The following is a 14,699-nucleotide window of genomic DNA, read 5'->3' on the forward strand; positions in this document are numbered from 1 at the left end:
TGTACTTTCATGGGTTAAGGTTTTTTTTATATATTCTGGTTATCTTTTTGAGAGATGGGTGAGAGAGTTTGTATTTTCTTCAAAAAAATAGTGGATTTGGACTATTGCTCGACCGTGGATGTAGCTTTCCTTCGGATGTAGCCTTCCTTCTTAGGGGTGAACCACGTAAAATCGTTGTCTTGTGTGTTTGATTTCTTTTTCTCTTTATTTTCTTCTACAAAATTGACATTCTTCTGCATTGTTTTTCTATGAGGGAGGACCTGAACTGAGAGAATGGTAGAAAATGGCAAACATATAGTGGGTGGTTTTGCAACTTGTCAACAAGAAGCCAAACGAGATTGGATCAGCTCCTTGTATGATTGAAGGCTAAACGTGTTCTTCTGTTTCATAAATGCCCTTCCATACTGCCTTTAAGGCTATATTTGGAAGCCAAGAAAAAATTTTAATGACACAATGATTGATTTATGCATCTCTCTATCTCCTCAAATTCAAATTTTTTGATTTTCTTCTTTTCTTTTCTTGGCATCCAACCATAGCCTAAGAGCGTTAGAAGGCCATTTGGGGGGAGGGGGGAAGGGGGAAAGGACACTTGTCACGAAATTGTATGTTAGAAGTTGTTATTCTTCACGTAATGATGTCATTTAAAAAACTTAAATCCAATTGGCAAATTATTCACCTAAATTGTTTCCCCAATTTGAAATGTCCTATTTAGTATGTTATTGAAATGTTATATTTAGTATGTTATTTCCCCAATCCATAATTGTCCACTCCGATTCGCGGGCGAATTTTTATCCTCTACGATTCTCTGTCCAGTACAATTTCCTACATTCTTTAATAAGAGGGGGGTGGACCCCACCCAGGCAGAGTGTTCGGTCAGGGGGTGGAATGGTCATTTTGCCTTCCTTGTTACATATTATAGGGAATTGTACCGGACAGGAAACCGTAGGCAATAAAGGTCCATTCGTGGGCACCTTCAATTCCTTCAATTCCTCTAATAGGGGGGGGGGGGGGGAGTGGACCCCATCTTGAGCAGTGTTTTTGGGCAAGGGGTAGGGTGGTCATTTCTGCACCCATGTTTTGGCTTTGCTGTACATATGTGCAGATACATGTCAGGTCAATAGCAAAGTGTAATTAATCTACATGTACATAGAGAGAAACCTTTTTTTAATTTTTGATTTTTTTGAAAGGAAAAAAGAAGGCTATCAGGCTACATGACATTTGCATCCAAACATAGGAAGGGAGAAATGACCGCCTTGCTCTCCCATGAAATAAAAAAGGGAGTGAGCTCCCTACTCTATGTGAGTAAAGTTTTGGATGAATAATTGAACCTTCTTTAGAATATGATAAAAGGGGTAGGGGCTTTTACGACATATCACCCTCTCATATGAATCAAGTGATATGTAGAGGGGTGTGTCTCATTTTTTGAGCCGGCGTTGTACAAAATCTTTTTCCAATAAAAAATCTTACACGGTGTTGGCTGCTTAGTGAGCTCTCAATTGACCCCGCACTAGTGCAAGCCACGCATCCTGACAGCAATCCGTCTCCCTTTCTTAAAAAATGATAAAACACACGGGTTTGTGAATAGATCTTCTCGATCACATCAGAGGAACAACCCATGCCTTTACGTCGCGTCAATTCTCACCGGATCGCCACGCGTCAAAGTTGCCGTTAGTTTCTTCTAAACTAAAACAAAGTAAAATCCGTTAAAACTGGAAGAGTGAGCTCTGCAACTCTTTCGACGAGCATCGCAACCTTCCTTCGAATCCACTCCAAGAAAATTTCTTTTCCTTTTTCGCCTTTGCTGTATTCGAAAACAGAAACCCACAGAACTTTTGCTTGTTCACAGTCACTCTTCTATAGGACTCTCAACTCTCATATCTCACCATTACCTCTTCTTCTTCGGTTCTTCCTCGTCTCATATTTTGCCTCTAAATTGTCCTGTACTCAACTCCTCCACCGAACTGGCATTCATGGCGGGCCGTCTCAGCGTGTACGCACACATGAACCCACGCGCCACTCTCAATGGTCCTCCTCCTTACAAGAAAAACCTCTTCTTTGCTTTTATAGCTGTGCGATCCCAGCTACTAGCTAGAGGAACAATGAGAATACGGCGAAGTGGAAGTTCAGTAATTAGGGCTTCCAATGTCGGCGATTCTTATCTCGACATGTGGAAAAGAGCAAAGGATCAAGAGAGGAAGACGAATGAGTTTGGGAGTATTGTTCAGAACTCTCCTGTTAGCGGAAATGATGATGTTGTTGATAGTGAGGAGAGTCCAGAAGCACTTGAGAGGAAGATTCAACAGTTCAACAAGCTTCAGGAGATTCCCAAAGAAGAGAGAGACCGAGTTCAACGGATGCAAGTCATTGACCGTGCTTCCGCTGCCATTGCCGCCGCTCGAGCTCTTCTTAAGGAGAGTCCTCCACTGCTCAAAGCAGATTCTTCTGTTGATTCAGTCTCCTCTGAAGTTGATTTATCCAAAACTGGGAATAATGGGGCAACAGAGAGTATTCATCTACAAGGTATTTTTAAATGCACTAAAATATTTTAATTTTAGCGTTTTAGTGAATGGTGTAGTGGGTCGCTAACAGTGTAAAATGTGTACTGAGAATAAGTTAGAGAAGATCAACGGGTAGATGGACTGTTACCCAAGTCTTTGTATTTTGAACTAGAAGACAGGTCGCAGCTTCCAGTAATGCTCTGCATCCTTAGGAACTTGGAACAACAGTTGACTGGAAGGTAGCTAACTATGCTGCTTATGTGCTATGTATAACTGTCTCACTACTGATTGGGGCCAGTTTAAAATGTCAGTCATGATGCAGCTTTCAAATCTCATGGGTTTTGAAATTTCGTCATCAATCTAGGTCCCCTTCTGTATGTGGTTGTTCATGCCCTTTTGTATATGAAAAATAACAGAATGGCATGGTGGAATAGGATTCATGAAGTTGACACCAAATAATTGTTTTAAGACATAACAGAAATCATAAGATGATAGTTTTGTGCCAAATTGCTTTAGGAATGGAAAGAGTTGAACCCTATCTCTGGATTTGTATGTCCTTAAATGCTCTTTCTTACCCAGATAAAAATATGGCATCAGTCAGAGCTAGTATTGAATTGGCACCAAAGACAATAATAACATTGTGCAATTTGATAATGATTGTACTGTTTCACTACCTTTATGACTCTCCTAATAGGGGCCATGCTTCTACAGTTACCTTCTATGAGATCTTATAAACTTAATTAGAAATCCCACTCCCCCCCCCCCCCCCACCCTCCCCCAACCAAAAAGAAAAAAAAGGTACCCTCATCAACTCACACCATTGCCTCCTCAATCTTGTAATAAATTGATTGTTAAGTTATTCCATTCTAAATTCTATGATACATGGTTCTGATTCTGATGCTGATACTTCTAGGATACATGTTTATCATTTCTTTTTGTGCTATCTATTATACTCATATCTATAGACTTTCCTTATTTTCTCTTTGTATTAGAAACTTAGTTAGAAGTTGGCATTATATAAGTACTTAAGAAGAGATTTAGCTTAACAAACTAAATTTAAAAGAATAACAACAATGCATTGGATTAGAAAATCGTGACCATGTCTTGTCTGCAATTTTCTGAGAAGTGAAGAGTTGTGCCCCTGTTTTCTCTATCTATGTATCTGTGTCTGTGTGTCCCAGGCTAAATGATACAATCTCTCATTGTCTACAACTGTCCTTTAGTGCATTATGCAAAAACTCAATGTAGTGGAAATGTAGTTTCTTCACGTAAAGTAGCCATAAGGAAACACCTTTGAAGAACTTAGAAAGAGGGCATCCTCATAACTCAGAAAATGTTAGACATCAGCATAAAGTATGCTATCAATAGTAGATGGAGTAGAAGGATTTATCAATACTAGCTTATTTATCCAGGTCTTGATTTGCATAGGCAGTGGAAGCTTCAATCAGTGTTAACGGAAACAATTGATTTTGTCTACAAGCACTCACAGATTCATATCCATCATCAATAATTGATTTTTTTTATGTTAAAATGTGTATCGACTGTAGCGTAGGATCATGTCTAAGTGTTTTAGTTAGTTTATGTTTTATCTTTATCTTTCCTGTTGTAATTAGACTTTAGGCTTATTAGCTAAGAAGAGTGTTATTTCTAGTATGTATTAGGTCTTTGACTCTTAGTTGTTATACTACTAAGAGTTTATTCAGATTAATATAAATAAGTGTGGCTGGTGCGATAGAACATATAGTCTATTCACAGCTCTCTTCCTCATCTCAGTTTCTCTTCACTTTCAAATCTGATTTTGAAAGTCTAAGAAGTTCTTGCTCGAGGGTTGTAGCACCCTATGCTGCCTAACTTCCATCGACAGCTGACATGAAGAAAAACGAGGGTGCCCTTACATCTATTGTGCCTTCTATGGAGATTTATCTACAGGAATCAAGTTTTATGGCTGCCGTTATCAAGTTCTGAAACTGTATTCTGGCAGCATCGATTTTTGAAATTAATTTCAATCCAGCCAGCAGATTTCTTTCTATCTTTCAGGGACTTATTCATCTACTTGGTAAGGCTACTCGATCCAGATTTGAAGCTGTTCTGATCACCTGATATGTACTATTAGAAATCTCCAAACAAGGTCTACAATACTCTGTTTTCAAGGGGTTTTTTTTTTTCAGATTGATTTCCTCTATCGTTTATGATCTGACCAGAAGATCTATCTCAGTTTTAAGGGTTTATTACCGCTTTCTTGAAGGCCACTCGATCCTAGTTTGGGGTCCATCTGAACCCTGGATCTTATTTTATTGCAAATCACCCAATTCTGGGTTTATTTACTTCAGATTTGCAGTTTTTGGGCTGCGGTTTATATCAGTTCTCTCTATATCATTGAATGTTTGTAGGGGGTTTTTATTCCCTACCACTGATCTGGTCTTCAAATTTCCACCCTTGGAGATCCATCTAATGTTGACTTGCACTTCTTTGAAGAATACTTCATGCAAGGCAGATTTTTTTTTTTGTTTTATTGTTTTATCTCTGTTGATTCATATAGTACATGATGGCTGATCCCAAATCTACTTTGGACACTGTGAATGTCCAGATCACTACTATCAAAATCACTAGAGTTTCCAATTATTTGTTATGGGCTCAGGCAATTACGGTTTACATTAATGCTAAAGGAAGTTGAAGTACCTCCAATCTGACCCTCCTACTGCTGATTCCAAAGAAACCACTGATGTCAAAGCATATACGACTATATATGTGAGAATGACACCCTCTTTATATGGCTATGGAACAGTATGGATCCCGTTATCGCAGCCAATGTCATGTTCCACACCACTATCAAAGGCATTTGGAATGATTTGAAGCAAATCTTCTCCCGAGAGAAGAATATATCACATATGATGATTTATATGATAAAATTTTGAACTACTAGCAGGGGAACAGGTTTTTGAATGAGTACTTTGGTGCCTTTAAGGGCATGACAAAGGTGATCAATATGCATCAAACTCTCACCACCAATCTGGAACAATTGAAAATTCAGTGGGAAGAGTTTAATGTTGCAAAGTTTATGGCCGGATTAAATTCAAAATATTAGTTAGTTAAGAGCCAATTGCTTGCTTGGGAGAAGGTGCCTTTACTTAATGAGCCCCTAGCACGTCTTCAATGTATCGTTACACCTTCCCGACCTGATACCTTTCCTAAAGACAATTCTGTATTTGTTGTTGGCCGTGGCTGAGGCTCTAATTTCTTTGGGAGAGGGCGTGGCTCATAGAAATGTTGGGCCGTAATGGTCACAATACTGGTGGACAACAGAGTGACCGACCTGTCAGATAGTATTCCTTTTTGTGGCAAGTTAAATCATACCATTGATACCTAATGGGCCAAACATGGTCGACTAGATTAGGCTCCACAATCAACCAATATTGTTGTGCTTGATAATAATTCTAAGAAGGTGTCCTTTGACGACACCAATGTTGCATCCTCATCTGGAGATCCATCATCAAGTTCAGTGTCTCATGATGACTACAGTCAAATACTAAAGCTTTTCCAAAACCTTCAGTCATCCACTGACTCTTCCTCATCCACAGTTACCCTAACATGAAATATCTGACTTTTGCTCTGCGCATGGTATGATACATCAAACTAGTTGTTGTTATACTCCTTAATAGAATGATGTTTTTGAATGGAAAAACTTGCATTTGTTGGAGCCTGGAGGTTGCCCGTTCCTTGATGTTTCACATGTATGTTCCCAAAAACTTTTGAAGTGATGCAATTCTTATTGCTTGCTACTTAATAAACATATGCCATATGTTGCTCTTAGTAATCAATCTCCGTTTTTAGTTGTTTTTCTTGATGTTATCAGTTTAGTTTGCATCCACTGGTGTTTGGTTGTGTATGCTTTGTTCACAACCTTTCCCTGGAATTGACAAATTATCTCTACGTGCTACCAAGTGTGTTTCTTGGCTATGCTCGCACTCAGAAGGGGTTACAATCGTTATGATCCCATTATCCGTCAATACTTCGTCTGTGCTGATGTTACTTGCTTTGAATCTACACCATACTTCTTTACTGAGTGCCATTAGATGGATGCTGATGTTTTAACGTCTCCACCAATTACAACCATTATTTCCCTTATTGACTCTCCTTCTGAGAGTGCTCCAACTAAGTAGTTGCAGGTCTACAACCGCTACTCTAAGTCAACTTCAACGACCCAAGCTGCTCCTTTGCAAAAACTCTCTACTTCATCAAACTTCTTGCTTGGGGATCTTCCATCTCCTGACTTGCCAATTGCTCTTCGTAAAGGTACTCGTACTTGTACTCAATAGCCTTAGATTGCTTATCCTGTTTCTCAATTTATTATTGTGTCTCACCTTCCACCTTTACTTTGCAACTTTGCCTTGTCTTTATCTATTTTGTCTGTACCTACTAAATATCAGGAAGCCTTGTTGCATCCTAATTCGAAACGTGCTATGGATGTTGAGATGGATGCTCTGTTGGATCGTCAGATTTGGACTCTTACTAACTTACCTTCAGGGAAGGAGCTTGTGAGGTGTCGTTGGGTGTACACAATTAAATATTTTCCAAATGGTTCAGTTAAGCGACTCAAAGCTTGTTTGGTTACCAAAGGCTTTACTCCGACGTATGGTGTTGACTATTTTGAGACCTTATCTCTAGTGATGCATCTTAGATTTGTTCGAGTACTTGTCTCTGTGGCTATGAATCTTGATGGGCATCTGTTTCAACTAGATATTAAAAGTGCTACTCTTTATGCTGATCTTGAGGAAGAGGTTTATATGGAACAAGGTCCGAGGAATGTTGCTCAGGGGGAGTGTATCGAAGGTATGCCGTCTTCACAATTCTATATATGAGTTGAAACAGCCTCCTCATGCCTGATTTGACAAGTTTAGTAAATTTATTAGTGGTTATGGGTTTACTCAGTGCTTCTTTGATCACTTTGTGTTCGTTTGTCATTAGGGGGATACGTTGACGATATCATAATTTCAGGAAATGACTCTTCTAGCAATGAAGAGGTCAAGGAATATCTCCATCAAAAATTTTCAGATGAAGGACTTAAGGGTGCTCATATTTTTTGGGGATTAAAGTCGTTCGTTGCAAGAAAGGTGTTAGTCTCAGAGGAAATGTGTTCTAGATCTTTTATCTAAGATTGGTATGTTGTGTTTTAAGCCTGTTGATAGCCTAATGGATCCAAATCTGAAACTTGGTGTGTGTGATGACAAAGAGTTTGTGGCTAAACATCAGCATATAAGACTAGTTGGGAAATTTGTTTATTTAACTATTACCCGTCCTGATATTTCCTTTGTCGTTGGAGTCATTATTCATTTTATGGAGAGTCTTAAACATGCTCATTAGGCTTGTCGCATTTTGAGATATCTTAAAGGTGCTCCTAGTAAAAAAATTTATCGTCGTCATGGTCACACAGATATTATGGGTTACCCTAATGCTGACTGGGCTAGTGTTACTACCAAAGATTGGAGATCAACTACTAGTTATTACACCTTCATTGGTAGGAATCTTCTGTCTTAGAGGAGTAAGAAGCAGACTACAGTGGCACAGTTGAGTGTTGAGGTTGAGTATAGAATTAGGGTCCATACTGCGACTGAGTAGATGTGGTTGAAGTCACTCATACAAGAATTGGGGTTCTTTTCACTAAAACTATGAAGATGTATTGTGATAATCAACGTGTAATTTATAGTGCAACTAATCCAGTTTTTCATGAGAGGACTAAGCATATTGAGGTAGATTGTCACTTTGTGAGAAATGCGGATGCAAAAGTTGATCTTAATTCGGTTTGTCAACTCCGACAATCAACTTGGTGATATGTTCAAGAAGGCGTTGTTCCGGTCTGCGTTTCTTGATGGTTGTTCGAAGCTAGGTAAGGGAGATTGTTGAATTATTTATCCACCCGTGTCCCCCTTTGGATAGTCCACCGTGTTAGAGCTCCTATATGATATACATATTGTTTCCTCCCTTTCCTACAAGGTCGGCCTTTTAGAGGAAGCGGTTCCAACATGGTATTAGAGCAGGCAGGGGTCATGGTATCGAGTCCCCCTAGGAGCGGGCAGGTGTTGAATTATTTATCCACCCGTGTCCCCCCTTTGGATAGTCCGCCATGTTAGAGCTCCTATATGATATACATATTGTTTCCTCCCTTTCCTACAAGGTCGGCCTTTTAGAGGAAGCGGTTCCAACAGAGATGTATATACTCCAGCTTTAGGGGGAGTGCTAAAATGTGTATTGACTTGGGGGGTCCATAGAGGTCCATGGACCTTGCAATGTAGGATCGTTTCTTAGTGTTTTAATTAGTTTATGTCTCTTTATCTCTCCTGTTGTAATTAGACTTCAGGCTTAGCTAAGAAGAGTTTTATTTCTAGTATGTAATAGGTCTTTGACTCTTAGTAGTTAGCTACTACTAAGAGTCTATTCAGTTAATATAAATAAGTGTGGCTGGTGCGATAGAACATATAGTCTATCACACAACTCTCTTCCCCATCTCGGTTTCCCCTACCTTCTTCTTCTTCTTCTCTTCTCCTTTCTTTGATCCTGGTCACAGGTTTTGGTATCATTACAATCTACAAGCAATGTTGGATTTTAAATGGTTTGAAAATTAATGATTCAAAATATTAGTTTTTTTTTAATAAAATGTTTGTTAGAGGGTTATGTCTTTTCCTAATAGGCACCTAAATGACCAATAGACGTGACTATTGGAAGACATGTTTGAATGGTCAACAGACATGTCTTGTGGGAAGACATGGTGTTTGGGTATGTCTTTTGAAAACAACCCTTTGTGGTATCATTTCCTCCCCTATTTATAGAGAGGAGATTTAACTCATTTCTCTAACAATTTTGAGAGACAATTCCATTTTTTTTTCTCTTGATTTGGGCTTTCTCTATACATGGTTTTGTTATGTCCAATTGAGTAAAACTCTGAAGTGTCCCAATGTGGCCCAATAAGCGAGTGCAACAACTACTGGAGGGGCCTACAAGGCTGTTTTATCTTGGAGGCTGATTCACAAGAATTTGGTTTGCACCATGGGGGTGTCTGCAGTCTTTAGGAGAGTGATTGGTAACACGATTGAGTCCCACCAATTCCATAAGTTTCTCCATGTGTTTTCAGATTTTTGATGGTGTATATGGTGCTTGAGTTTGCCAACATCATCCTCGGTTTGGCTACGGTTCAGATAAATATTCTATTCCCCTTGTTACATGTGTTAAATATATATTCTTGATTAATTTTTCCAACTAGCAGTCATAGATGCATGTCCATCATCCATTCTAGTGACTATTATTATATGATTAGAACTATTTCAGGACTGTGGAGGGATCATTCTTTTGAGAATTTCAGATGGTGATATGAACTGAACTGATATTGAAGAACTTTGAGGTCCAAAGGAAGTTGAGTTAAACACTCACTTGTAAGAGCTCCAAATTCATTCAGACTGCTCTTAACACGAGGTAGAATGAAAAGTACATAATGATGTCGCATAAGGTGGGTATCTAGGATGGGTTCTAAGTTAAAACTATCACTGAAGAGCATTGAAGATCACAGCTGGTGACATTTTATTGGTTAGTATGTCTATTCCTCAAGGCTGTTCAACATGGCAATTGGAACAATTCACAAGGACTGTGGGTTGATGTCATAAAATTATTGAAAGATGCAAATTTTTAATTTTTGTCTGTTTAAGCATTTGTTACAAGAAAAATCTTTCAGGATATGATTTAATTTCATCCTCTGAGTAACATTACTCCTTGAAGCTTTCGCCAAAGTTTAATGAAATTATTTGCAGGTTAGATTGGCCTTCAAGGTTGATTACTGACATCTGAATTAGTGAGCGAGGCTTCCATATCCTAGATTTTTTAAATAAATATCTTCTGTAATTGAGAACATGAGTTTTATTTTTCATGGGGAAGTTTTATGGTCAAATAGATTGCATTCCTATGATACTTGCCTAGATATATTCCAAAGGTGACTTGGAGCACAGGCCAATTCATACTTCCTTTTTTCATGATTAATTTCAATCATATATTACCAATTCTCAACTGGGAAAAAGAAAACCAATGTTCTTTACAAATCTAACTTGTTTTGAAATCTGCATCGAACAGGATTGCATGATGGAAATTTATCTGTTCGTCAGTCTGAAAATTTTGGAGCTGGAACACCAGGTCCAGATTTTTGGACTTGGACACCTCCTCCCCTTGATAGTAGTAGAAATTCAGAAGATGTTGGGACTCTAAAGGCGGCTAGAAAATCTGCTTCAAATCCAAGTCCAACCAGCTCTGTGATGGAAAAGGAACGGTCGATAGATTATCTTTCCATTCCCTTTGAGAGTACTTTTCCAGAAAGCAACCATAATCCTCCTCTTCCACCCCTTCAGTCACTCATAGAAGTTGAAAAAATGGATGTCACTGATACCAACTTAGAAATGCCTTCTCTTGGGGGTGAACAAGAACTTGGTGTGCTGTTTCCGACACATGCAGCAGAAGCAGCTCATGCTCTGGAAGAGGTCAATGAAGCATCACCTCAGGGAGTGAATCCAGATGGATCAAGGTGGTGGAAGGAGACAGGTACTGAACAACGAGCCGATGGGGTGGTTTGCCGGTGGACATTGAAAAGAGGAGTTAGTGCTGATGAATCTGTTGAGTGGGAAGAGAAGTTCTGGGAGGCGACTGGTCATTTTGAATATAAAGAGCTGGGCTCAGAGAAATCTGGACGTGATTCTGCAGGAAATGTTTGGCGTGAATTCTGGAAAGAATCCATGTGGCAGGTTAGTATAAGATGCACTAGCAACACCGTTTTCTGTATATGGTGTATAACTAACATATCATGAGTAAATTGAAGAGGCAACCTTTGCCTCTGTCGTTGAAAAAATGTATACCTACATGTTTTTTGAGCCAAGTTCAGAATCTACCTGTTTCAGTCGTTACCAATCATAATGCCCCAGCCATTTAACTCGGCTGAAGATATCATGTCATGTGGCTTGGCTCTTTCCAAAGTAATACTGGCTTTTGATGTTGGACAGGTTTCATAAATAGAATAGAATATAAAGAGTCCAAGTCATCTCATGTCACATTTCTGACGTTGTAATTGTTTAGTAGCTATTTATGGAAGATGACAGCTTGCGACATTGGTGAAGTCCCTAGTTGATAACAATGTAGACCTGGGTCAAATCCATTTCACCTACTTACTAACAACCAACCCTGACCCACTTCCCTAAACCAGAAGTTTTTTTTTTTTTTTTTTTTTTTTGTTTTTTTAAACCAGAAGTTTAACTGGTCTGAAAAGACAAAAAACGGAAAGAAAGAAAGCCAAAAGTTTAACTGTGCTTATTGATCTGTGCAGGATCCTACAAGTGGGCTTGTGCACATGGAGAAAACTGCAGACAAATGGGGAAAGAATGGAAATGGTACTGAGTGGCAAGAAAAATGGTGGGAACATTATGATGCTTCTGGCCAAACTGAGAAGTGGGCCCACAAGTGGTGCTCCATTGACCCTAACACTCCCCTTGAGCCTGGCCATGCTCATGTTTGGCATGAAAGGTAACAATCCTTTCCCTTACCTCCAAATTGGTGAAAATTTGATGTCCATCCCTTTTCCATTATGAGTCTTGATACAGTCACCAATGGGGCTCTGGATCCTCCTTGCTTCAGACAATAGTCCGTTATGTCTCTGACTGCAATGCCAAAAACCCTAGGACTTATAGTCACACAAAGCATTGTTTCCGACAATTGGGCAACATGCTACTTTCAGGCATTGTTTCAGTTATTTTCTTCAACTAAGCACGACATCATGAAACACTGTATCTAAAACTAAAAATCTCATTCAAGAGCTTTGTTAACAATGCTGCAATGTACCGTGGGGTACAGTTGAGTGTGCCACGATAGGGGGAGTGTCCCTAATCCCTATTGTAGCTGGGTGTCTTTGTTACGTTGGTTTATATCTTCTCTAGTTGTCTTTCCTAATTAAATTAGATTTCCTCTTCTGAGTTAGCTAAGTATCTAGAGTTGTATTTCTTTTAGGATCTATTTCTTGTTCTCTAAGTTGTAGTATTATTTTTGCATCATAAATACAATTGGTTGAGGTTACTGCTGGAATATAGAGCCCGCGTGCAATTCTCAGCAGTCTCAATTCTTCCTTCTCATTCTCTTCTTTCTTTCTCTCTGTGTGGTTACTGGTATTCAGTGACTGAGCATGACCTAACCAACTCCTGCTTTGATGTGTACCTGAAATATACACACTGGCCATTTTGGAAGAACGCTTAGGACCATTTGATTCACAACTTTAGTGGGTCTTGCAAACCAAATCGTGATAGAAACAATTTAATTATCATCATCCAATCTAAGGGTTATTGACGTATGGAATACATGGCAAACAACCTAGAGATGCCTTTGGGACTAGCATTTCTCCATCATTTTTCTTGTTAATGTTGTTGATTTGGGAGAGATCTCCTAGGTTGAAATCAGTAAATGGAGGGTCTTATTGCATTGGCTGTGAGCATGTGGTGCAGATAAGTCATAGAGGGCTTATATTATTGGAAATAAGCTTTGGGTTGGGTTATGAAGGTATTAGGCCTTTGATCCCATGGGTTTCCTTTATGATGGGCCACTTTAATGGGCCTAAAATATGGGTAGACAATAGGAAAACGGGATTTACTCGATTAGTTTAGTTAGAATCCTGTTTTGAGTCAATTTCTTTCATTATTTTAGTTTTTTAGTCAGTTTATGTTACCTTATTAGCTAAGGATTAGGTTAGTCCTTTCCTTTTTAGTGTTTGAGTCTGTTTTGAGTCTTCTATATAAGTTTGTAAGGGGTTACTGCCTGGTACAAGAATTTGATTAATGAGATTGAGAAAAAAGCATAGCTTTGTGCTTTGATCTATGAGAGATTATGGTGAGATGCCATTGGTGAGAGACCAAAATACGGTGAGAGGCTGTGGGCGAGAGACCCGAGTCTGAGAGAGACTACCCTATCTTCTTCACTTCTTTGATTTCTTTTTTTTTATTTTATTGTTCTGAAATTTCCTACAAGTATTTACTGTTGCTGGACCTGAAGTTTGCGATCCTCTTGTGGACTAGTTATCACTTGTGACTGGTCTACATTAGTATATTTATGTTAATGTCTAGAGGAAGGGTTCCAGCTTCCCTCCCATCCTCCAAGCTATCACTTTGGGAGATTAGCATTGTGATTGGGTGTTTAAAAGGTTGAACCAAACATGGTACTTGTCACAATTGTATCGTGATACATTAATTCGTAACATTTTCTTTGCCTTGTTGGTTTAGGTGTATCTCGTAAACCTTTCATCTTATGTATTCTTGATACCTTCTTTTGCTTTTCTATTCATTTGGCAGGTGGGGTGAGAATTATGATGGGCAGGGTGGCAGTATGAAATACACTGATAAGTGGGCTGAGTGTTCTGAGGGTGATGGATGGTCAAAATGGGGTGACAAATGGGATGAACATTTTGATCCAAATGGGCATGGTGTCAAGCAAGGGGAGAAATGGTGGGAAGGAAAACATGGGGACCGGTGGAACCGCACATGGGGAGAGGGCCACAATGGCTCCGGATGGATACACAAGTATGGAAAGAGCAGCAGCGGTGAGCACTGGGACACACACGTGCAACAAGAAACTTGGTATGAGAGGTATCCTCACTTTGGGTTCGAGCACTGCCTCGAAAACTCTGTGCAGCTCCGAGAAGTTCGTAAGCTGCCTGAGACATCATGAAGTATGTCCTCAATTTTTTTTTGCCTAAATTCCTCATGCCGCCCTTTGAGCACACTACTGGTGTAGAGTAGATCAGATATGAATTACGTCTCATTATGATAGTCACTGTTTTTTTCTTTTCTTCAGTGAAGAAAATCCTTTGGCTACTGGTTCCTGTTATGGGTTGTTACGTGTTGCCCCATTTAACTGTTTAGTTCTCTAGCAAAGGATCATATGAACTATCAAGTTACAGTTACAAGAAAACTGGTTACTCCTATGAAACCAGAAATATGGTATATGTAATAATTGTTTGGCAATTTTATAGGTTTTCTTTCCTGTGTTACATTGTGTGATCTTTATTCGCCCATCCTAGTTTGAATATGGCAGATATTATTTTTATTTGACCGATGCTGGATTCAAATTATGACTAATGTTGTTCAAGGAAGCAGACTCTTCCTAATTTCCTCATGCATATCAGTGAAACCCAATAAT

General features: G+C 39.1%; 1 protein-coding gene across 1 annotated transcript; it reads left to right on the forward strand.

Moving 5' to 3' along the window:
• Positions 1 to 1,874: 1,874 nt before the first annotated feature.
• On the forward strand, positions 1,875 to 14,299 carry LOC122672204. Its single transcript, XM_043869702.1, has 4 exons — positions 1,875 to 2,520; positions 10,611 to 11,272; positions 11,848 to 12,044; positions 13,853 to 14,299. The coding sequence occupies exons 1-4, from the start codon at positions 1,971 to 1,973 to the stop codon at positions 14,226 to 14,228; spliced, it is 1,785 nt and encodes a 594-aa protein (XP_043725637.1). The 5' UTR covers positions 1,875 to 1,970; the 3' UTR covers positions 14,229 to 14,299.
• The last annotated feature ends 400 nt before the right edge of the window (positions 14,300 to 14,699 follow it).

This window comes from Telopea speciosissima, chromosome 1, assembly GCF_018873765.1.
Source record: "Telopea speciosissima isolate NSW1024214 ecotype Mountain lineage chromosome 1, Tspe_v1, whole genome shotgun sequence".
Lineage (NCBI taxonomy): Eukaryota > Viridiplantae > Streptophyta > Magnoliopsida > Proteales > Proteaceae > Telopea > Telopea speciosissima.

What these genes read in the sequence shown, in the direction of transcription:
- LOC122672204 (XM_043869702.1), top strand. Translation starts at nt 1,971, where the DNA reads ATGGCGGGCCGTCTCAGCGTGTACGCACACATGAACCCACGCGCCACT. An exon ending in GGAAAGAATCCATGTGGCAG is followed by an intron (nt 11,273 to 11,847) that starts GTTAGTATAAGA and finishes TGATCTGTGCAG; the next exon opens with GATCCTACAAGTGGGCTTGT. An exon ending in GCTCATGTTTGGCATGAAAG is followed by an intron (nt 12,045 to 13,852) that starts GTAACAATCCTT and finishes TTCATTTGGCAG; the next exon opens with GTGGGGTGAGAATTATGATG.